Here is a 25,855-nt window from a genome sequence, read left to right as displayed (position 1 = left end):
CTAGCTGCCTTTCACCCTAGCAAGATTGTAGAGAAGAACAACAGGCCACCCCACAAACTTAGTGTCAGTCCTGCCATATTGCAATCATATAGCTTGATACCAGAACAACTGGTTGGGACATTTGGCAATAGTCCTGAAAGTCCAAATGCATAAGTCAATCAACCAGGCATTTATTTCTATGGCACTAGGAGAATTCAGAATGTCTCCATTCAACAGAAATCTCTGAAGTCCATTTCTTGGAAAAGTCTGTGTAATCCACTTTTGGCCTTCCAATGAATGGTAAATACTTTTCTGTCAGCTTTTGATCTACTGCATTAATTTCTTTCCTAGTCCACATTTGTTGGTCAAAGTATTAGTATTATTTAAATGAAACTGGCTTTATTGGTTCATTATATAAAAGTAGAGTATTCAAGTTGAGTTGAACTTCTGGTGACTTTATGGACACATCCAAGCAGTTAGGGCAATAATGCAGAAGTGATTGCTACTACTTTCTTATATATATTTCTCAGTCTACAGCCCTGTCATTTCTTGCCAGTCTTCCATCCAAGTGCTAACTAGCCCAGCCTTACTTAAACTTCTCAGCCAAAAATCTAATAGCATTTTGGTTTTCTTCTGAATATAAGGTGGGATACACTTTTTAAAATTAAGCAATTCAGTTAAATGCATGTATACCAATAGTCATTGGTTCCTTTTTCATTGTTATATATTTGAACATCCTATGACCTTTTGACTGAAGTTTCAAAAGCCCAATATTGAGTGTTGAACAGACCTAGTTATAAAACTCAGTATCAATTTACAAACTGCAACTGCCAGATTAGGTGATCCATCTTAGTTTAACAGTGAAACAAAAAGCAAATTATGTTCACAAAAGATTGACCTGTCTCTTATCTAAACTATTTGTATCTGACCTGGTGTCCTCCAAATATTTGGGATTACAACTGCTATGAGCCCAACCAACATACACAAAAATCATGAAGATGGGCATTGTAGTGTAAAGAATTGGAACAGTTGTGTTGAAGAAACTGATTTAGAGGCACATTCAATGAACATTCAACTAACTTCATCATTATATGTATGCAAGAGGCAAAGCTCGGCTGCTTTGAATTAAAATGACCTATACGTTCTAGAGAATAGGATTACCCTTAAATCATAACTTGTTATGTATACTACTGAATAGAAGACATCCACATGATTTCCATGAGAAAAACAGATACGTTAGTACTGTATACATTCCTATGTACTTTTGCTGAAGTTAGCTCAGACTGAATTTAAACGGAAATTTTACTATTTACCCCACTCCCAAATTCCTGCTTGAAAAGGTCCCAGCAGCTAATCCTAGTTGCTCAATTGCACTTCCGTGTAGGCTGGCACTGTCCCTGGTAGAACTGCATTTACCACTAAGTGTCCTTAGTGGCTACTGATTAGCAAACGTTTTTGAATAAGTTCTTTGTTAATCATACTACAGCACAGGTAAGTCCCCAATCTAAGATCAGGTTCTATTCTCAAGGTCTCTCCTTAAGCTAAATTTGTACGTAAACCAGAATTGTATAAGTAGTATTGTGTAATTAACTCGAACCATTGTGTGTTTAACTCAAATTTTGCTATAATAGGCTCCATTCTTAAAATGAGTCGCCTGTAACCTGGGCATTCTTAACCCTACCGTACAGTATTTACAATAGTTTCTTGATGTTTCCTAGTGCTGGGCAGGGGATAAAATATACTACACACAAGGTTATATGCATTTATGAAACCTATATAATACCATAAGTACTCACACCCAAATCAGCACACATGCATACAAACTTTCAAGTTAAAACTACAAATCGCTTTATTCAGCATGGCTACTTCCAGATGTCCTGAAGTAGAATTCCCATCATCCTTATGGGAACTGTAATTCAACACAGCTAGAGGGCACTAAGCATAAAAAAGGTGGCTAAGCAGATAAAACTCCAGCTAAATCAAAAACTAGAATAATGTTAACAGGTGCACCATGCAGAATACACGCAAACCAGTAACTTCATGGTTGGTGTGTGTGTCTGTGTGTGCGCACGCATATACTTAAATGCTTGTTAATTAGTGAGAGACTAGAAACAGACTGCCTGCCTCCAAAAAAGGAATCAAAAGCATGACTTTTAATTGAAAGCAGACTGGAGACTATCCGCCTTCATTTTTTTTTCCAAAATGAATACAAAATTAGGACAGCAGCATAGCTTTTTTTTTCTTTACAGATCAAACAAGTAGTGCTAAAATGGGAAAAATACGAAAAGAATGCTTTATATGCACAGCAGAATCCTATCCATATCTATTCAAAATGAAGTCCCATTGATTTCGGTGGGGCTTGCTTACAGGGAGAACAGAACTAAAGCCACAAAAAGTACTTGATATCCGCTTAGATGTCAGGAAACTCTGACGACCCTGAAACCCTAGTGATTTTTAATTATCCCCACGGTGCTTGCTGAATTGGCCTGTGTAACTCTCAAGCCTGCATCTTTCTCAATTCTGGAGCAGTTGCATACGCGTTACGCGTAAGAATAGAATTAGCCCGATTCAGAAAGCGGGGGGTGGAGGGTGGGAATCCGTAGTAAAAGGAGCTCTAACAATACCCAGCAGTTTCCTCTACCCCTCCCCCCGAAATCCAAGCAGTTGTACCCCCAGCTGCCCGGCTTCACTTCCACTTACAGGTATCTGTCCGGATTCGTTTGGTGATGCAGGGCTACCGAGAACCCAAAGTAACTGTCGGGAGTTTTGCCTTTCTTGAGAACCACGAACTTAGTGTCCAGGTTGAAAGCAGCGCATCTTAGAGGGGGAAGAGAAAGCCACAGGGTAAACCCCAAAAACAGAAGCGGGTGCCTCCAGATTCGGTTCCTTTGCTCGGAGGCTGCTGGGCGAAGCTGAAAGTGCGTAGGGGCCATGGCTTGCCAGATGAATTTCCCTCCTGCCAGCGAGCGACTGTGCAGAATCTGGCTGGCTGGGAAAACCGATATAGTGCTGCTGGTTGGGGAATATTTTCTCTCTCTGCCGCGCCGTTACCAGCTCCCGGTCCTCGCTCGTGATGAAGTCACCCCCGTTCTCTGCCCGCCAAAGGTTTGACTCCAGAGCTTGCCCGGGCTGGTAGTTAAAGGGAAACGTGCGCGTCGTTACCACCCGCCCTCCGCTGCTCCTTTCCCTCCACCTTGCACGCAGTCTAATCGGCTGGTTCTCCTGCACTTTTCTTCCGGGGGAAAAGAAACAGGCGCTGGGATCTCTTAAAGGGCCCGTCCAGGTTGGCCACCTGCCCAGCGCACAAAAGGCAGGAAGGAGGGACTGATTTGCAGCGGTTAAGATGTTGGACAGAAATTCAGGAGGGCTAAGTTCAAATTCACTCCCAGTCGTGGGTGCTCAGTTTGGGTCTGTTGCTGCTTCTCGTTCCGACCTACCTTACAAGGCGGCTGGTGGTGGTGGTGGGGGGAATGGAGGAAGGTTGAGATATAGAAGATATAAGGCTAATAAACAAAAGAACAATATTCTGATTCTGATAGAACAATAGTTATAGTTAGTGACATTCACAAATGCACATTTGGATAGTAATTTCAGATCTATTGGGAGACTGCAGCAATATTAGTGGCTAAGTAAATACACCCCATACAAGCTTGGAGACATGCCTGTTCCTTATACACTACAGCAAAAAATGGTGGGTTAGAGGAAAAGTCATGTTTTTATTCTGCCAGAAATAAAGGGGATTTATGCAAGTCCTTTTCTAAGCCGCCCAGACAGATGGGGCTTTATCTAAAGTACGGTTCAGTATATGAAATGATCAAGTAGGACAGTACTTTTCATTCAAACAAGGAAAACAGATCAGTTAAAGTACAGTATAGAGAATAAAGTATTTTTCCAACTCATTTCTATATACTGAGAGCCATTCACTAGGGCATGGAGAAAATAACTACATGATCACGGAAATCAAGCAGTGGAGGAGGACTGTCAAGAGTCTTGAAAATGCCTTCAATGTGAATAAATTTTCCCATTGACTTCCAGGAGGGATAAAACATAGCTTAGTTTAGATCCAGCCAATAAGAACAAGTTCTGGCATATTGATAACTCTTACTTTTCTGGTAAACTGCATAGCTGATCTAAAGGAAGCAGAAGCCCCTGATTTGGAATTAAGATGGGATCAATGAAATCTACCATTTCATTAGTCATTCTTGTGATTTACTGAGAAAGATAGGTTTCTTGTAAATCACATTCTTCAAGAAGCTTGGTTTCTTCCCCTAGCACCCATATTGCGTCTCAGAACCTCGAGAGGTAGGTTGGGATGAGAGACAATGATGGCTTCTAAATTATCTCTGAAATTTTTGTAACCAACCAGAGATTTAAAATCAATTCTCCATCTTGTGTTCAATAATGTTTTGTTATCAAATCCAAATCACAGGTCTTGTCTAGTTCTAGTGCTCAGGTTCTAGAACGGAGTCCTGACTCAATTACACAGTCCTGAAATGCCAGATGAATTTAAGGATGATAAGCTTTTGTCTCTTTTGAATTAATAATGTTCATTTCTGGAAGGACAGAATTTGGCAAGTTGGGAGAAAGGTTCTTAGGCTATTACAGAGAACCATTATGTCAATATGGATCTGATGTCTTTCAAGTCTAGGAAATGAAAAGCCAATTATCTGTTGACTTGTAAAGTTAGGAGAAGAAAACTACAGTATAATTTAGGCCCTGGAGAACAGATGATATATAGGCTTTAACTCCTGTATATGTAATGCAGAAGGCAGAGCTTCATTCTTATCTGCAATGAAGAAACTAATCTAGTTGTATTATATCTCTGAGCCTTCTGCTGAGTAAGCCAGTTCTTGAATAAGTGCCTGGAAGAACCAAGATTTTCAACTGTGTGAAACCTTACTACACCACATTTTAAAACAATTGTATTTTCACAAAGTTAATGGATAGGTTTTACTGGTTTTGTTGAATCATTTAGACTCTTTCATTTTGTCAGAAGTGGGATCTGCAGTTCCACATTTTGCATGCAATATTTTGATATTAAAACACTCGTAGTATCCATCCTTCCCATTCACTTTCTAAAGTACACTTACAGAATCATCACCCCACATCATTTATCCTAAGGACACCGGTACCACTGCTGACAATGATACAGCCAGGGGCAGGGATCTGCCCAGCTCCCCCTGGCCACTTAATCTACTGGTCACATGTTCCCTGCAGTCACTGGGCAATGTCTTTAATCTATTTGGTTTAAGATGTAGGAGAGATTGGACATCTGGCTTGCACCAAATAGATCTGTTACTCATGACTGCCTGATTGATTGATTGATTGATTTAGTAGGACTATCAACCTCCAGGGAGATCAGTTATCCTATGTCAGACAAAGCAAAACAGTATTCTAGCTAACAGGTCTCCTCTGCTGAACTCTTCTTACTGTGTCTCTTGACATTCAGGCAAACTAACTTTCTTTTGTTTGATATCTGTTCTGGTTTTGAAGATGCTGTCTTATATTATCCACTGCACAAATATCCTTCATCTTAATGGCCAAGGCAGGGGATTCTTTGAGGGTGAGGAAGATTTCCAGGCAATGGAAAAAGTAAGAGGCACTGAAGAGAGGGCAGGAACATGGTTGGAACCAAGCTGCCACATGCCACTGCTACCCTCTGCCTTTCCACACTTGGGCATAGTGGGAACTGGCATTCCTTTCTTCCATTCTCCCATGAACCGAAATGCACTCATCCATGACCTCTGCCTGCAGAGTCCTTCACTGTAGGATCTCCAGCCTGTCTCTATGAGGCTGGGCTGGAGCTAAGTGAGGGCCATCATTATATAACTGTGTCCCAAGGTCCCAGCTGGGGATAGATGTTGCCTAAATGATCATGTACCTGTCCAGGAACACCAGAAGCTGCCAAGGAGTTCATGACTCTGCCCCAATTCCCCTGCTCTTCTTCTTGATGCAGATTGTCTGCTAGGAATATTCCAGCCCCTGAGAGACAAGTTCAGGACCTCCACTACCATCTGAAACAGCTTGCCTGCCCCAAGCACCATGGGCTCCAGATCAGATATGCAGATATAGCTAGCCTGTCCCACTGGGTTTCCAATGCAGCCATCTGACGTAGCTGCAAGGATATCAAGAATGAGGCCCTTCCTCCAGCTAGAATGTGTACAAGTGATTGCTGCGGTGATATGAATAATTTCTCACAATGATAAGATGTCCAGCAGCATATACCAAGATAATCAACAGATGTAGATTGCCCCATCTTCATAGAAGAGACAAGACTCCTCCCTTTTGTACCAAAAAACCTGAGAAAATGAACCAGAATGTTGCCAGTTTAGAATTGTCTATCGAGAGGTTTCTCATTTGAAAGCAGAATTCTTGCTGGAATTGTGTTGTAACCTTAACCTTGCTTCTAATAAATATCACCGATCAGAGCTCTGAGGTACTTGGTTTTTGGATTAAATACTTCTAGTCCAGATTGCTAAAACAGAAGTCTCACAGGCAGTTGGCTGTGGCAGCTCTCCAACCTGAATTCCAAAAATGCTCACATCCAGCTCTGCACTGCAGTTGCTCAGGGAGCATCTCAGAGCTTCCAGACACCTGAAAAATTGCAGTGTCTTCTGCCTTTCTGAGGCCTGGGCTCTCCAGCATTCTGTGAGATGCTACCCAGAATAGCCGTACTGCAGATGGCAGGGACCAAGAGCTTCTGGAATGGCCTACAGCAGTGTGTCTCAACCTTGGCAACATTAAGATGTGTGGACTTCAACTCCCACGATTCCCCAACCAGCGTATGCTGGCTGGGGAATCCTGGGAGTTGAAGTCTACATATCTTAAAGTTGCCAAGGTTGAGAAACACTGGCCTAGAGACTGTCCATATGCACTGCAGCCATCCTGCCCATGACCACCAACAAAGCTGATTTTGTTCTAGAGTTCATACTTCAATCTGACATATAGTCTACACATTATTTTCAGTAATTTTTCAATGTATTTTTATCCTTTTTCTTTTTCCTGTTATTGATTTTAATTGAGCCAATCAAATATTTTTTGGATTAATGGAGGTATGTCCTGACTAGAAATTGGGCATGAAATGTCTATAGTACTCTAAATTATTATATTATATTAGCCGTATATTAGCCATATGATACTTCAGATTTGCTGGGTTTTCGAAACTTGGTGATTATTGACCTGTATTTAATTGCTTGTATTGTTTTTCTCCCTCTTCTCCCCCACACTTTACTATATTTTCTGTATCCCTAAATCTGTAGATGTATCAGTATGATTCTTTTTTCTGTTTTCGTTGAAATTATAAAAAGATAATTAATTAATTAATTATTAAAATAATCTAATTGTTATTAAAATAATAACAAGATACTGGCCAGTTCTGCCGCATTTTGGTCAGGATGCTACAAGTGCAACCGAAGCCCCAGTTCTACCCCAAGCCTGTTCTTGCTATTCTATGCAAGCCATGATCTTTAAAACTTGAAACTACTTTGGAGGGTAATTGCCAACCAGGAAGTACATGCAGTGTTCTGACAGCCACTACATCACATCTATGTGTTTCTTTCATTATCATTTACAAACTTCATTTTAAGTCTCTTGAAAATCTGAAGAGATTGTTATCAAAACAGTGTAACAAAAGCAAACATAAAGATAAATCAAAACGGATTATAATAAGGAAAATAACAATGGAAAATACCCACCAGTTGAAAGACATTAACAATGGTAATATTATACTAAATGATCCATTCAAAACTCCCCTTCTCCTTCTCCTCCTGCTCCTGCTCCTGCTCCTGCTCCTGCTCCTGCTCCTTTTTCTTCTTTGTTTTAATTTGATTCTAAAGAGTGGGTGATGATCCATTTGTATGGTGTTCTGGTTTTACATTATTGTTTTTTCCCCAAATTTCTGATGATTTCTGTATTTTATAGTATTTTATTGTTGTATTTAGTAAGCCACCCAAAGTCATAACAGTTTGGGATGCTTAAACATTTCATAATAAATCATCTTCCAACTGAGAAGCAATGCCCACAAGCCTTTAGAGTAGAACAGCTTAGTATTCATCAAGGATTATTTCATTAATTTATTGCATTTAGATGAGGGTCTTTTAATTATCTTAAACTGATTCCTCAACCAAACCTTCTCTGGAAAAAGCAGTGCTGACTTAGTGAAATTCAGACTAAGTGATTATAATGTTCTCTGAATGGGATTGCCATTAAAGACAGCTCAGAAAAACCAATATGTTTAATACCTGGATAGTAAAATTACTGTTAGAACCAAAGTAGTCAGCTTATATTGCATGCATGGTCTTGTCAAATATAGACAGCAAATTATTTGTGTAACCAGGAAGTAACTGAAGAACAGTCAACATGGAAAAGTCACAAAGGAGACTTTAGGGAACAAATTTGCTTTGACGGGACACAGACCACACACTGGGGTGACAAAAAGCAGACTTTTAGCCAAAAATAAATAAAAGACATACATCTAGATTTCTTCTGCTCTTAACAACTTATTTTTCCCAAAATATTCATTTGTGAAATACTTGATTTCTTCAAATGAACAATGGAATGTATTAATGGTTGCTGATGTTTTCTGCTTGATAATTTTGTGATTTCAGCTAGACCTAAGAGGATCTGGAGTAAGAGGGAATGAATGTCCTAAAGTGCAGAGCAGAATCTTTGATGTTTCCATTTCTAACTGGAGAACCTTGAATAAAACATTACCCAGAAGGAATTAATTTCTAACCTGAAATGCAGTTCTACAAGAGTCATTCCCTTTCTCTTCCTTCATATTAATCTCCATAAATAGTCTTCCAGCTTGTAATTTCCAAAGGGAACATGCCCAGGCTCCAAGCCAGCTTGGGAGCCACATCATCTGCCTTAGAAGCTCTGTTGTTTCATTGTTAAATGTGCAGGAATAGATTGCAAAAAGCAATATGCACATGTTCACAGATACAAGAAAACGTGGTCCTGGATTTCAAAACAGATCCAGGAACTGACCATCAATAAACGTACAAATATAAAGGATAGCTTTTCCGCATATGAACCTGCTCAGTCTGTAATCTTCTCCAGCTAGGTTCCATCCAAGTTTTGGATTACGATTCACATCAGCCTCAGCCAACATGGTTTATAATCAGAGACATATTCCCAGTTATAGAAGTTATTATTTATCTGGCACCAGAAGTCAGGCAAGATTATGTCAAAGAAAGTGTCTTCTCAGTAACGGCTTCCAGATGTTAGAAATGTCTTTGTCAACTTCCTTAGATACTTTTACTGGTAATTTTAATGGTAATTATCATTTATTTCTTATCCACTGTTTTTATCCTACTATTTTACTTGCTATTTCACCTGCTTTTCTTTTTATGGATTTCTAAAACATGTTTTAAATGTTAATACTTGTCTTACACATGTCTGATGCTGTCTAGGGATGATGGTAGTTGTAATCCGACATAATTGAAAGACATCAGATTGAGATTATTTTCCACCGTATTTCATACTGATTATCTACTGCAGCATCATCCAATAGTGATTTGCATGAATGAATCACCTATTGGAAACCCAAAGTATAACCTCAACAATTAAGGCTTTGCACTGGAGACAGCTCATACATTCATTAAGCAGCTGGAACATCTGAAGTCATGAACTGAAATATCTTTAAGACATAAGAAATTCCGATACTGTAAAGCAAGGTACTCCTCAGATGATATATTTTATATCAGAGGTGAGAAACCAGAGGCTTTCCAGATGTGGCTAAACAACATTGCCGAGCATCTCTTGTCATTGGTTATGCTGGAGGGACTGTGGGGAGCTGTCATTCAGCAATGTCTGAAGACTTATAGATGTGGTATTAATATGACTGAGCATTCCATATATCAACACCCATCCTGGGAACAAAATATTAGTTTTTCTGAACTGTGCAGTGATTTCTCTCCTCACATCCAGTTCTACAAGGCTTTTACTCAATAAAAATGTTATCCAGTAAATAGTCCAAACCAAGCCATACAGCTGGGGTTCAGGAACAGAATTTCCAGGTCACAGATAAGTTTCTGCAAACATTTCTTCTCAGTATAACTAGGCTGTCTCCAAATCAACTTCTGCCCATTCCTTCATTTGTTTAATCTCTTAAAATCCATTTTATAGCTATTTCATGACTTGGATATGCAAATGATTGGTCACTGTCACAGAAGATAACATGCATACTGGATTCTGCAAAATGTACATCTTTCATATCCTAGAAACTACATATACAGTTTGCTCCAGGAACAGTATCAGCAGAGCAGCAGGACTTTGCTAAATTCAGTAAAAGCAAAAGCAAAAATCATGTTGCCAAATTTCCTCCTTTTGCTACTGAATTTTAACCACGTATTCTGGGAGAGGGATTTGGGGTTGCAAAAACAGGGCCTGGGGCCACAGGATTCCTGCAGGCCACGAATGCTCCACCTCCCACATTTTAAGAGAAAACATCTCCGTTTCCCGATTTTGGACATCAAACATCCTCTCAACATTGTTTCATGAATAATTGAATAAAGGAAAGCAAAGACCCAAGTTCAGTAGCATTAAGACTCCAGCATTAATTGCTTTTAGTGTCAAGGAAGAACCAAGCTAAGCTCATCCAGGTAAAGAGGCTCCAAGTGATATTCCGGGCATCAGAAAGCAGGGTGTACCATCCACTGCCAAAGTTACTTTGAACTCTGTGTCTTTGTATCACATCAGAGTTATTTTAACCTGGATTAATTTGTACTTGGGCATGATTCTTGTACCTTCTGCCACCTTTGAAAGGGCACACACACACATTTCTAATTGCTTCCTTTTTAGTGCCCAAATTGACTATGCAATTTCTCAAATAGTTTTTCCCCTGCAAATGAGGCGTCCATTTTCTTTCTTACTCTCAAGATGGTTGAGAATGTCATGCAAATGTCAAGTGGTAGTTCTGAGCTCACTTTATTGCCGAATGTGAGAGAGGAAGTGATAGAGGGAAATGATGTTGTCTGTGTCACATCCTTCCATCATTTGGGACCCTCCTTAGCTGCATGTCTATCCCTCTTTGAAAAAGCCCAGGGGAGGGAATTCTATCACAACATCTTTCCTTGAGATGGAATAGAAATATGAGAAGCCAGGGAGTCTGTTGCAGACTATTGGAGAAACGACTGGGCAAGCCTAAGTACAACATTCAGCATACCTGCTTGGACATTTTGTAACTAAATAAGTGCAAAAACACAGCCCATTATTGAAATTGTTCTGAAATTCTCCTTTCCTTTTCAAGCACATGATTTTCACCATCATCTGCAATCTCAGCCTTTGTTAAATTGAGATTTCAGGGATTCAGCTTGCAAAGCTTATGCTCTCTCACAACTTCTGACCCCATATTACGAATGGCAAAGAGTCTATTCTCACTTTGTATTTTCAGGAAAGGTGTGTGGATTGTGGTCAATTCACCTTTGTGAGGTGCTTCATCTCATGGGGGTGTGCCGCTGCATCTCAACAGGATTCTGCCGTTAACAAGGTAGATGTGCCTTGCTTCAGTTCTTTGCTGAGAAACTAGGATGTGCTTATGTGAGATGAAGCAGAGCCTTTCAAAGTTTTGCATTCTAGCTCCCAGTCTGGATTTAGGAGTCAAGAAAACAATGACATTTAAAAAACGGAATTATGTACAGCAATACTGTCATTCAGAAATCAGAAATGCAGCAGCATCAAAACAGGCAGTTGGGTTTTTCATGTTTGTTTAGGTAGAATCAGGCGTATTTAGAATGCATCTAAAATCAAAAGCTTCACTCTATAGCTAGTTTTGTATAGAAGTTAGCTCCAGTTTAGCAGCAATAGAATCATTCTTTTTACGGTTCATGTCCTGTGGTTTAATATTTTTATCTTGTAATTTTGTAATTTTAATCTGTTGTTTTAATGTCATGGTTTTCTCTTGTAACTGTATGGTTTTTAACTGCTGTAATAGTATGATTTTTAATTCTACTCTGAACCTTGCTTTGGAATTATAGTTAGAATGAAAAGTGGTTAAGATATTTTATAAATAAATAAACACCTCTTAGGTGCAAAACAGGCTCCAGTAACTGGAACAACTTTAGAGAACAATAATGTGGATCTCTTATACTAGCCTACTTTACAGATGACTGTCTTCTATTTGAAGTTTTCCTCTTTTAAAGGGTAATTCAGTTTATATACATAATTATTAAAGGATGAGAGATCATGGGTTAGCACTGAGCAGATTATATCAGCAAGCATATAGCTCACCTGACCACAGCCTTCTCCATTATGATGCAATGTCTCACATTTATATTTAAATCATAGTTATTATTTTGATAGTTGCACCTCTAATGTAAATTAATATATGCGTTCCAATCCAGTTCTACTTTGCTTATCTATTTTTTCCTATTAGTGTGTGTATGTGTGTGTGTATTAATAATGCAATGGAGATCTTAACACTAAGTAATCAGTTCAAGACCAAAATTTGTATCATACAACAAATACTTTTGTTATTGTGAGCCGCCCAGAGTCACCCGTTGGGGGAGATGGGCGGCATACAAGTTAAATAAATAAATAAATAAATAAATAAATAAATACTTTGATGCAATCTGCAATGTTCTTTTTATAAATGTTATACTCAACTCTGGATGAAAAAATCAAATAATTTTATGCCTGTAATATTGACATCCTAAATTGTAATTAATAATGATAGAATACTCTTTTCTTCTTTCTTTATTTCCAACACTCTAAATAATAGAATGTCAAAACATTTCAATTAATGCTGTGTAAATATCATTCTATCAAAACAATGCAGTGTGTTAAGATGTATAACGACATAATAAAAAGGACAAAAAATGAAACAGACAGCGTCACTTCCTTAGAGCCTTCCCTATTCTGGTGAGCTGGATTTTATTTCTTATTTGCCAGTTTTACAGAAATTGGAACTTCTCTTTTTGGCTATGCATCAGCCAAAAATTCTTAGCTATCCCTGAGCAGAGTGAAAATTAACATCATTGGGCTAGAAAAAGGTAAGCAAATATTTATTTATTTATCGTATTTGTATAGCCGCCCATCTCACAAAACAGTGACTTTGGGCGGCATATAACGCTCACTTAAAAAGAAAACCAATAAATGCATATAAAACAGTCACTGTTAAAATCATAAAAACGATTAAAAAGCACACAGAACACTGAGAGGACGGTTAACCGCAGTAAGGGAGCCATTGCAAAATCTCCCCGGTCCCCTGGGACTGCCAGGCCTGATCAGCTGGCCAGGTCTTGAGGGACTTGCAGAATGTTGAGAGGGATGGAGCTGACCTCACTTCCGGGGGAAGAAGATTCTAGGCGGGCACCACGGCAGAGAAGTCCCGCCTCCTGGGACCCACCAAATGTAATTTCCTGGCAGAGGGGCCCACAGCGTGCCTTCTCTGCCAGACCTGATGGGGTGGGCAGACGTAATTGGGGAGAGGCAGTCCTCTCTAAATATGTTTATTTAAAATGAATAAAATCAACAAAGACATATGCTCAAAGTTCTCTCATTTTATTTAATATTACAGTTATAGAACTCTTGGCTGTGTCCCCAGACCTCTTCTATCAATAGCGGCAACTTATAATGTTTAATGTAATGGCAGGGGAAATTAATAAATACATGGGGAGGAGTTTAATTTCAATTCATTTTAATTTTGAGTTTTAACAAAAATATCTACCCCCCTCCCCATCTACTTTTGAAGTACTGCCCCTGCCTGCCATTTAGAAACCTCAGTTCCCAAAAAGGCGTGCGCTTCTGAACTATATTAAATAAATTAAAACCATACACAATGCCTATAAAAATGACATGAAATAATATGATGTGCATTATAAATAGGTGGAATAAATCCTATTCATACTGTTATGACAAAGAATAATACCCCAAATGCATTTCAACAGCTGTCTTCCCCAGCGGTATTGGCAAAGTTGTTCCTCTCATGTCATGTAAAGACGTTCCAAACCATTTCCACATCTACCATGAGTAGGCAACTTTTTTTTTTTGTACTTAGGAATCACACTTCTTGGAGAGCAGGTAAGCACCGAACATGTCAGAACAATGACATGTTGATGCCCCAGAGGGGAAAGAACTAGAACTGTTCACACCTTTTCATTTAGCTGTTGGACTGGTATTGGGGCAACCCAGATTCAAGTCACCACTCGAGCCTGGAGCTTCTGGAATGACTTGGGCCTGGTCTCTCTCCCTTAGCACAAGGGTGTTATCTAAATTAGGAAACAACTTGTTCCATACTGGCTACTCCTTCTCCTCCTCCTTGGTCAGGAGGACACTGGACCCTTGTCCTGGATTTTGCCCAGTGGGAATTGAAGTAGCCTCGTTCTTGTGCTGTTACTGTGCCCATACCAATGGGGACCATGGCTGTAAAGGAGGCAGCCATCAAGGGCCCAGGTCGTGGAGGCAGAAATGAGCAGCCCAGGCCTGCTTCTGGAGATAATGAATAATCAGCTCAGCTGGAGCCTGTTGGGCCCCTGTCTGTTCCTTACAGGAAGAATTTACCAACCAAGTTGCAAGAACTGGACCAAAATCATTTAGAAAACTTTCCTGCTTAGTACAACTTAATATTGTGGAGATAAAATAAGGGGAAACCCCTATTTCTATTATTGTGAGGTCCTACAGGAGAAGCAGAATATAAAGTCAGTAAACATACTTGTATATTAAGCTTGTTGGATCAGTGCATCTATTTTAAAAAGTAGAAAAAGTCACCGTTTTTTAGGAAGTTTCCCACTCAGTGACATTTGGCATCATCATCCTGGAGGGCTCCATGAAGCACAAAAATGTTTCTGAAGGACACAAGTGGTCTATCAGCCGTGGGTTACCCATGTCTCATCTAGTGTGTTGTGTTAATTACAACAGATGTGAGGAATTTAGCCAAATATCTATCTGTCTAGCTACTTCAATTTATATGGCCACCCATCTCAGACTCTGGGTGGCTAAGAACAGTTAAACAACACCCTAAAACATAAAGCAGTAAAAACAACGCACACATAATCAACAGCTAAAAAAAAAAATAGAACCATCACCAAGAAATGAGCATAACTATTGCACAGGCTCTGCCACACATCTGGATCCCCAAGCTTGGTGACAAAACCATGTCTTTAAGTCCTTATGAAAGGCCAGGAGAGTTGGGACCAATCTAATCTTTGGGGGTATGATATTCCAAAGAGCAGGCACCATGACACAAAAGGCTCTCTTCCTGGGGATTGCCAAATGGCACTCTGTAATATTGCTAATACATCTCCCATCATCATTCATATCTATACCAGAACCAAATCAACATCTGTATCTTGTTATTTCAGCAACACACAATTTAATAATAACTCTGAAGAACCTGGAAAATCCAGAAGATTTTCTGCCATCCCCATGAACCTTTATTGTTCTTTGCAATACATGTATGAATTGGATGAAACATTTAGATTTTGTTGTTGCTGCTGGAATATTACCTTGGCTGGTTTAGCAGATGTAACCAAATGCCTGTCCCTTTATGCACCACACTGGTATGTATATCTAGAGGAAAGAATTGCACTCTGCCATTGCCAAGTAGACTGATGCCTGTTATTGTACAACTGTGTTGTCCCATTTACCATGTCACAGACTGGGGCGTAGGGAATCAAACTGCTACTTTAATCCTGATGGGCTTGAGTTTATGAACAAGTTTGTTCAGTGTCAGGCAGGTGCAACAATATTGTCTTGTTTTATTTTGTTTCTGCTGTGCTTATCATTATTTTTCCTTTCTTCCTTCCTGGCTCAGAAGCCCATGTCTTGTTTGCATTAGGTGACCACAACATCTATTATAATACATGAAATAAGCGTGCCTTATTCCAAAAGCATGTTGAGAATTGTACTCATCTTTGAATATTTCCTCCAGATCACTCCTGGATTGCTGCCCACTGAGGCTGATTGTTTTTCTAAGCTGTTCAGAGAATATTATAGAAACAGAGATAATGGAAATTTCCCTGACCCCAAATTTACAATGATCATAGCATGTTTCTCCCACATTTCTTGGTCTTCCCCTTGCTTGTTTAGATACTATGTTCAGTGTAACAACAAAAGAATCCATTTGCAAATGTTGTCGTGATTGGCAGTTTCTCCCTGTAATGTCAGCTTAGCCCAGAGTAGGGAACCTGAAGTCATCTAAACATCACTTAAGTGCAGCTCTTAACAGTTCCAGCAATCATGTCCAAGGTGAGTTGCAGTTGACAGCCTCAGGAGGCCCACAGTTCTCTTTCTTTCTCTTATTACTATGTAAGACAACTGTCATCCATTGCCTGATGGTGAATCCCCATGCTGCCTCTTTCCTTTGCTCCTTATGGGCCTTTTGTTCCTCAGCTTTGCTTCAAAAGATGGTTATATTCCTCCTTGTACAATCAGCTCTGTCAGCTGAGCAAGTAATAGATTCACAGACCAAAACACTTCAATACTTCAAGGTATACTTCAATACTTCAATACTTCAATACTTCAAGGTATGGGTTCCAATCTGTGCATGGTGTGGACTGAGTTTCTCAAGAATCACTCAGTTCCATTACTGTGTCCCATCTATCACGCGTGATCTTATCTTTCTGTTGCTGCCACTGCAAGTTCTTTTTGCAAATAGATTTTCCTTTTACAGACGTGTTCTGCTCCAGTGGCTGGTATGGGGCAGCGTATGGTGCAATTTGGAGGGGATGCCTGCTTCAAACCACCTTCCAGTTCCTAATTTTCCAGTGCAATGGCAGAACAGCAGAATGGGGGTTAAGAGGCCAAATGCAGAGTTGGCCTACTAGGAGGTATGCCACTTTAGTGGGCAGACAGGACACAAACAATTAACCTTTTTTAGGGAGAGGTTTTTTCCCCCTGTACAAAACTGACATGGCAGGATAAGACCCCCAGTTATTGGCCCATAACCAAACACTGATTGGCTGAGATATATCTGCTAACCTTTTGGCCAGAAAGGGTGCATTCTGATTGGAGGCCAGTTCTGCAGATTCTCAGCATAGGAACAACACCTGTAATGTTCTGGGAACTATGATCCTGAGACAAGGCTTCTCAAACTCTGCTTCATTTCAATTCTGAAATTAGAAGACTGGGCGATGGGACAGCTGGTTACCTAGGAGTACCCTCTGGTTGCTTAGGGAAACTCTGGGGTTTGCAGCAACACAAACAAGCTTTTGAAAAACTGAACCGGGGAGCAAACTCTATCCTTCAAGATAAAGCTCTCAGAAAACTAAACATGATGGCAGTCAGTGCCACTGAACCTTTTTTGCTCACCCACTGTTGTTTTCCTTTCCCCTTTCCTGAGCTGCACTATCCTTGTTTTGATTAAAATTGAACTGAAGAACATTCCAAGGTGCTCAATAGCTGTTAACTTTTTGATTTGTCTGAAGAACACTATTGTACTATACTAGTAACACATTGATGGATGGTTTAAGGCTCTGATGGACAACTTTCAGGGCAGCAAAATCTATTTTGTTGTTTTTGGAGAACAACAGATCAGTCCTCCTCTAATCCTGGTTAGCATTTCCTTTCAACAATATAATTTAGGGCAACAAGGAGAGTAATTTATTGGGTAACTCTTTTGGGGCTGAGGATTGCTTTTAATGGGTGGGTGGGGGTTGATGTAAATTGGCAGGACCATGTCACATCCATGGTCGAATCTCCAATGTTCTACTTTTCCTCACATTTGAGGTTGGAGAGATGTCTTTGCATCTATTTCAGAGCTTAAACTGCAGTATTTCCCATCTCAAAGTGAGAGAGAACCATACAGCCAATTTTCAGCCATTGTTCAACCACAATTTGACAAAGCAGCTACAGGAAACTACAAAGGCTGCAGTAAAGGTTTTTAGGGGCTGCTGGTTGCCTATTATTTTTTTTATTGGAGACACCACTCAGGGAGCTGGCCGAAACATTTATTTTCTCTGTCTAACATGAATAGATTAGTATGAAGAAACTCCAGGCTCCATTCAGAGCCCAGAGGTCTTTTAATGACTAACCCACATAACAAGAAACAGACTTTTAAAATTCATTCTAGCACAATATTTTCATAGGTTTCTTTAAAGATCACAAAATTCAGATCATTTCTGAATCTCCAGATGTGTTCTTCAGACCAGATGCTACAGAAAACAGGATGAAAAGAAAGAAAGTTACGTTTTTCTAAAATAAGGACCAGGCATTGTTTGTTTCCTCCTTTGTTCTAGTTATCCTAAGGGTAGTGCAGCTTGCAAGCAATAGCCGATAGAGCACCAGATGCTTACTGTTTTCTCTCATTTCATCAATTCCAGCTAAATCTCTGTTTTATTCTTGCCCTTCTCTTTCCGCAACTGATGAAGTTATCGGGTGATCTCAAAAGCTTGCATATTTTTCTTACTTTGAAGCTGACCCAATAAAGATATATAAGGACATTCTTTACCCTAAAAACTACATTCCTACAAAAAATCAGAATATTTAACCATGGTTTGTTGCATAATGCCCTGGCTTCTATATAATGCTAAACAATGAGGAGTGTATTTACATATCACTTTAAGACAATGTTTTTCGAACTTGGCAACTTTAACTTGTGTGGACTTCAACTCCCAGAATTCCCCAACCAACATGCTGGCTGGGAGTTCTGGGAGTTGAAGTCTACACATCTTAAAGTTGCCAAGTCTGAAAAACACTGCTTTAAGACAAAATGAAATAAATTGTTCTATGATTTTGTGTAACGTGTGAATCCAGCTCTTGGGGTCCATTTTATTCTCTACAGTTTCATGCTAATTTGCCATATTAAATGAGAGGCTCTGTAAATCCTACAAAGTTACTGGATCATCATCACCATTGCTGAAACAGAATTGTGCACCAGTTGAAAATCTGGTAGTAAAGAGTTGAATTTCAAATCTGTCATCTCCTTAAAAAAGTTAATTTCTGCCTTTTTGAGATACAAGTTCAAGAAGCCAATCTCTGCAGCAATTTCTTTCTTAAGAAGCTAAGCCTCTAACAGGCGTCACCAATCTGGTTTCCCTGTCCAAAAAAACTTGCGTATGTGTGTAGAGAGAGAGAGAGTGAGTAAGGAAGATAGTCTTGATGGAGATATGCAAGATCTGTCACCAGGACAACGGGGTGTGTGTGTGTGTGTGTGAAGCATTTTGTAAGTTTACAACTTACAGATAAATTTCTGTCTTGAGGCTGAAGCTAATAAACGCAACAGAACTATATTTGCATTGTGTCTTGGAGTTCTTTGGGGCTGAACCTGACATCAGTCTCACCAGACTGAACCCATGTTCCCAAGGCAGCCAGCCACAACATCGTAAATTCCTTAGGGAGGTACCAGCCTCATCTTCTTGAACTTCCCATGCTCCTGTTGGGGGCTAAGAACACGCTTATCTCCCTGAGCATGGCCTTCATAAGTCCATTCCATCACAGAAACACTGTATATAGTCAATTTCAATAAAAGTAGTTGTAGGTCTGGTCTACTTAGTGGGGTTGACAGAGGAAATGGAAAATTCAGGCCATGCCTTTTGCAAGACGTAGCCCTACCCACTGTCTCCATATGTACTGTGGCTTTCAGATGCTCCCAAAATGTTACAGGCAGCTCCCTTTCACTAAATGATTGCCCACCTCTCCTCCAGACCCTCTAGGACTATGACATCCATCCCTCTGTGATGGGTGCCAAGTCCAAGAGGACAGCAGGCTGAGAAAGTCAGTTTAGTCTGAGGGAACAGGAAGTACTGTCTTAGAGATTTTATAGAAGCAAATACAGTGCAGTTCAACTCAACCCAAACTAGAAGAGGGTGGGTCTTCCCATCTTCTGCCTGAGAGAGCCCTTGAGGGCTGCAAGCAATTTTATTATCTCTGATTAGTTCTCTAAATATTTGCTTGACTCAGTGGGTGTGTAACGGTAAGAAGTATGGGAGGGCCTTTTACTGGCATTCAAACTATTTTTGAAAGGCTCTGAAAGGTAAAAAGAGAGGAAATGAAGTTGACTGGGGAGAGGGGATCAAATTTTAAAAATCCTTTTGATCAACACTCCATCACTGTAGAGAGGGGTCATAGGCCAATATATGGGCTATGGAGGGCCAGGAGCATCTTTAGTTAAGGCAGAGGTAGAGAACTTGTAATCCCACCAGCTCCAGACATTAAGGCCAATGATCAGGGATGATGGGAGCTGGAGTGCAACACATGTCCATCCCTGCTTTAAAAAGGTACCAGGCACAGCAATCAGAAAATTCCCAACAAAGGGACAGTATATTGGCTGATATACTGATTCAACCATTTAATGTCTGCCTATAGTTTATTTTATTGACTCATAACAGCCTCTCCCTGGACTGGCACAGGCCAGAAACTGCTTGGGAAAACTATGCCTGAGTTTGTAGGCTCAGTACTAAGCACACACTGGATATAGTCAGGGGGGAGGGGGGACATTTAGCAGCAGACTGGCATTTTCAGTCTTTCAATACTTGTCAAAAGTTTGGGAGGGAAGATCGCTTTCCCATAACTGATTTTGCCATACACAAAAAGGCTGGGAGAAGCCATGGCAAACAAGCTCTTTGAATCTATGCTCTGACAACCCCCCCCCCCATTCCTCTTCCCTCTTCTCTTCCCTCTTCTCTCTCCCCCCTCCCATGTGCAACTGGAGTGCTGGTGCCCCACCTTGCTTTTCATATCAAGCAATGAATAAATTTCCTCCTGAAAAGGAAAGTCGGCTGGATGTCCAGAACACGCAGCCCTGGAACCGGAATGAGTCACTTCCCTCCTCTCGTTGATGTAGCCCAAGCCTTGCCCAGCACAGGACGTGCCTGGGCTTATCATCAGAAGAGGCCACTCTTCACCCTCCTTCCCCAACCCTCCTCAGCTCTCTCTAAGTTTAACATCCAGGACAGGCATCTGCAAGGCAGCTTGTGATGCCAGGCTGGGCCTAGACGGGTTGCCACTGAGCTTGTGAAGTTTGAGTGTCTTTGATTTGTTTGTGTTTGATTTGCCTTTCTTTCACCAAGAAACTCCAGGAACTTTTCCTCTCTAGCAGCTTAATGCCTTACCCAGCCCTCCCTGAACAGATAGAAAGGGAGGTTATGCCAACTTGGAAAAGAACAGCTGTTTCTTAGCCTAGCCCTTGCTTTCAGGCTTCCAGGCAAGCCTGAAAAAAGTTGTGTCTCCTTTAAGAGCTATACTCATTAAAATGGATGCAACTTCTTCTGAATTGTTTTTGGAATAAAAATAATTGCTGCTATAGATTGATTTGCCTGGATTATAGCATTCATCCTGTAGTCCTGATGCCTGGAAAACTGAACATGGACTGGAGGCCAATATTTTCAGACCAGAATGGATCAAGATCTGATCAATAGCATACCTGGTATATTCCACTGGCCAGCGATCAGATCTGGGTTGGTATCCCAAATTACCACTAGATAGGAACAATAAGATGTAGAACCTCTACCTTTTTACTGCCATCTAGCAGTCATCTAGATCAGTGTTTCTCTACCTCAGCCCCTTTCAGATGGGTGGACTTCAGTTCCCAGATTTCCCCAGCCAGCACCTCTGGGAGTTGAAGTCCACCCATCTGAAAGGGGCTGAGGTTGAGAAAACACTGATCTAGATTTCAACAATCTAGATCTGATTGTCACCCCCTTCTACAGGCCCAAGAAACATCTCTAGTCAAACGCATCGCATCACCAAAGGGGTGACGAAGCACTGTGATTTCTTAAAACTTGTTAATGTAATGGGGACCTATTGGCTAAAGTACAAAAAAGTGATGTTTTGGCAATAAGACTGGCATGAGCCTGATTGTTGTGGTAGGATAAACATTAGATAAACAAATGAATAAGACATACATTCTCACTTGGGGAAAAGGTAAGTGATCAAGTGGAATATATAGATGGCTAGGGCAGTCCAGTACAGATGCAAGCCACAAGTGAGGAAATTTCCAAGTCTTAACCAGACTCAGATCAACTTAGTTTCAGCAAGGCAGCTGCATTATGGATAGGACTACCAGATCTGAGCTGCAAAAGTCTGAATAACCACAAGATAGCAGCAAGAGATACCAAAAATTCTACCTCTGTCTCACCATCTATGGCTGCCTGAATTTTTACAACCAGTTTGATGTAGTGGTTAAGGCACTAGGCTAGGAACTGGGAGACCATGAGTTCTAGTTCTGCCTTAGCACAAAGCAGCTGGGTGACCTTGGGCCAGCCACTCTCTCAGCCCTAGGAAGAAGGTAAGGGCAAACCACTTCCAAAATCTTGCCAAGAAAACTGCAGGGACTAGTCCAGGCAGCTGCCAGGAGTCAACACTGACTCAAAGACCCCCCCCCCGAAAATGGTAGCCCCCAGTTACATCACGAAACCATTATTTCTCACGGTCTCCACCAACTGGGCAAAAGAGGGATAAACATTCATTTGAACCCACTCTGCCATTACCATTTTTGTTCACTGTATCTTATATCCAGGGAATTTTGGGGTCTGCTGGTTTTCTTTCTTTCTTTTTTTTTGCCTACTGGACCCAAAGGCCAACTGAACAGGAATGTGAGGGAAAACCCCAAATCTTGCAATGAATTTTAGATTATAAATTGATTACTTTTACTGCCTTGGATTAAAAGTAGCAGTTCATGTAATCATTTCAGATGCTGAATCATGTTTTCAGTGGGTCCTCTCCATATGCAGGACCCAAAGAAAGGCCCTAGCTTTTATCTATTTCTGACCTCATGTATTTATATTGAAATGCCTGAGAAGTGCCCTCATCAGACTCTGTAAATCCTGCAAGCAATTTACGGTATACCCTAGCCTTGGCTTCATCTCTTCTGCTTCTGGGGAGTCTCAATTTTAATTTCAGCAATACTAATTTAGAAAAATGGTTTGAGAGCCCAGCCGAGCTGATAACGGAGAGCTCAGTGAACTGAGCTCAGCCATTCTGTGCGTCTAATGGCTTTACTGAACATTAAGGAGCAGATCCGAAGCCAGGCCAACTGCCTTTGCCAGCAAACCAGGAAGCACAACAGGAGAGCAGAAGAACACGTCTACTTTAAAAATACGGGAAATGAGAGTAGTGAGGCTTGGCATTTTGAGTAACACATTATAGAGGATTTGATATACTAGGTGTGAATTTGCTTTTGTAATTTATATGCAGAGGCAGGAATAGTTATGGGTCTCCAGCTGCTACTAAGCTAACCCCCAGCATTCTTCATCATTGGCTGGGGGGCTGGGGTTCAGCCTAGAGTTGCAATCCCACTACATCTGGAGGATGGAAGGTTGAGGAATTAAGGAACAGCAAGGGATATTAGATAGCCAAAGACACCCCAATGTAATTTTACCCTTCTCCAAATCTCTGCAGTCTCACCAGGTTTGCAATGAAAAATAGTCACTTTATTGGCATTAGCATAATCAGTTTTGGAGTGAATGCTCAGAGCCCTGTTCAGAATAAGCAGGAGGACCCATCTTTCAAAGGAAGTGAAATAATATTCTTTATTTTCAAGGGAGAGAGCCTGTCTGGTGTTGTGATGAAGCCACCATTCTAGAAACCAAGACACCATGAGTTCTAGTCCCTCCTAGGAGCACAAAACTGGCTGGGTGGCAGTCACCCTCTCTCGGTCCTAGGAAGAAGGCAAGAGCAAACCATTTCCGAAAATCCTGCCAAGAACACTTCAGGGACTTGTCCGAGGAGTTGCCAGGAGTCAGCATTGACTTGAAGGCACTAAAAACAAAAACTTTCAAAAGAGGAGTGGGAACATTTGAGTATAAAGTTCCATGTCTATAATTATGCAGCTGCACTACTACTAAGGAAAACTGTTTATCGTAAAATAGCTTTATGGGCCTGGTGGCACAATGCTAATAAGAACCACCTCCCATTTGGCAAAAAAGCTTAAAAATTCCAGAAGTCTTTCTTTGGAACAGTTTTGTCCTATAACTTAAGAAAACAAAAACCTCATGAGCTGGGCCAGAGAACAAGAAGAATGGACAGGATAAATTGTTTCAACTCAAACCCCCTGGAAGTGTAACTTGCACAGCACTGACACTTTAGCACTTCACAATCTACTGACCATAAAGGGCAGAGTGCTGTAGATAGAATTAGGAATTTACTCTTAGTCCTTCACTCTGCTTACCCTTTTTCTATGATATTACTAACCCCAAGGCCATCTTATTTGCTTTAACTCTCTTCCTGATAGGATGTCTCTTTGCCTATCTCTTCCATGGATTTCCTTAAACATGAAGGGGATTGGCAAAACCTAGATGTTAGACTTTGCCCATCCCCACCAAGTATTTCCTTAAATAAACTTTATTTCCACTAAAATTATAAACCTGCTTCATTAATCCTTGCTTGGCTAGATTCCTGCTCTCAGGAATCTCTCCAACAAAAAAATACTGCTCCCCCCCTCTTTTTTAAAAAAATATTTATTTATTTTGGTGTCTTCACATCACTGTTGACTCCTGGCAACTGCCTGGACTAGGCCCTGCAGTTTTCTTGGCAAGATTTCAGAAGTGGTTTGCCATTGCCTACTTCCTAGGGCTGAGAGAGAGTGACTGGCCCAAGGCCACCCACCCTTGTAAATCTGCAGGCTCTGTGCTATCGAACAAAGGATGCAAAGATACACACAACATTCTCACCACAATTGCAGAGCTGTGTTTCTCTGTCCACTCTTGTCAGATGAAAGTGTGAGAGTAAACAGTCCATAATGCTGGGGACCTCAAGCCAAAGTGATATTGTAATATTGTGATAAGTTCGCCATAATTATTGGCCAAAAGAGAATCAAGAAGAGATTCTTTAAAATTGGAGACAGCTTCTTCCTGTTGCATCCAAAAATAAAGTCACAGAACAGTCTAAAGCATTATCAGCAAAAAGCTTAGAACAACCAGTAGCATACATTAGGGAGTCCAGTATATGTGTGTGTTTATGGAATTTTCATGTGATGACCCAGTTTTTTGTTTTACTTTTTTCCTTGTACAGTATCATTTAATGGGTTATGGTTTTTTACACTGCCTTTGTATTGTTTGCTGCCCAGAGTTATGTACTAAAGTTGGGCAACTATATAAATTTTCTAAATTAATTAATTGATTGACTGATTAAACTGAGAGTGACAAAGGACATCTAGATGCTACTGGATGAGTTACACCAAGCAGACATGTAATCAAGAAGTTGAACAGATTAATTGAACAGTGTTGAATGTTGCATGAATAAGTTACTTTTTTTTAGAAAGAGGGATGTGGGAGGAAGTTGGTATTTAAGTTCCTTTTTGTTCCAGGTCAGAGTTGAGTCCAAAATTGATTTTAATAAATACAGTCAGTTCACTTCTTGTGGCATGGCTCCTTCATAAATGAACCATACACTGTAGCTGCCTTGATAGCCTTGACTGGATAACCTTTCTTAATTGTCTTTTTTCACTGTTAAAAATGGGGGGGGGGACCATATTATTCTATGTCCATTTTCCTTTTAGCTTAGAAGCACAGCTGCTTCAGTCAGTGACTATTCTTTATCCTTTCCCATCTGTACATTTGCAGGATATTTATGGGACTCATATATCTAGATTTTTGTTTATGCAGCTTCCCCAGATGAAAGGGGAGCCTGGAACAGGCCAGGCAATGGAAAAAGATGAGCTAAGTTTTCAAATGACTTAATGTGACAAAAAGGAATTTCGGAAAAGCTGGTGATTTCCCACTTCTCTTAGCGGAAGCTAAATAAATGTGAAGATGCCCAGCCACAGAAGGATGCATGTTGCACTCAGTTCTTCTTGCACTTCTGCAGCATAAATAATTATGCAGTTTAGTAGTGCAAGTAGCCACAATGCCGGAGGTGCCTCTATATATAGATTCTGCACAACCAGTTCAGCAAGGACCTGCAAATTTGAGGGCTGGGAAGCTCATGGAGAATTTTGGGAAGGAAAGGCTAGAACCATTCCCAAAACAACTACTAGGGTGAGTGTGGCCACAAAATACTC

The 25,855-nt window shown here is 40.5% G+C and overlaps 1 protein-coding gene across 3 annotated transcripts in view; it reads right to left on the bottom strand.

Annotated features, from left to right (window-relative positions):
• The window catches only part of ITGA3 (integrin subunit alpha 3), a 76,044-nt gene extending 72,861 nt beyond the window's left edge, over window positions 1-3,183 (bottom strand). The window contains exon 1 of one of the 3 annotated variants that reach the window (XM_088143500.1): window positions 2,680-3,183. In XM_088143500.1, the coding sequence (XP_087999626.1) occupies window positions 2,680-2,912 (233 nt within the window). In that variant the 5' untranslated portion in view covers window positions 2,913-3,183. The remainder of the gene's footprint in view (window positions 1-2,679) is intronic. The other 2 variants (XM_007422515.3, XM_088143501.1) reach the window with 2 other exon arrangements.
• Between the last annotated feature and the right edge of the window lie 22,672 nt (window positions 3,184-25,855).

The sequence above is a fragment of the Python bivittatus genome, unplaced genomic scaffold (assembly GCF_059951505.1).
Source record: "Python bivittatus isolate LINGU-HERP-01145 unplaced genomic scaffold, Pbiv_v1 ctg000410_np1212, whole genome shotgun sequence".
NCBI lineage: Eukaryota > Metazoa > Chordata > Lepidosauria > Squamata > Pythonidae > Python > Python bivittatus.
The sequence above is the reverse complement of the archived record's forward strand: the minus strand, read 5'-3'. Positions and strand labels throughout refer to the sequence as shown.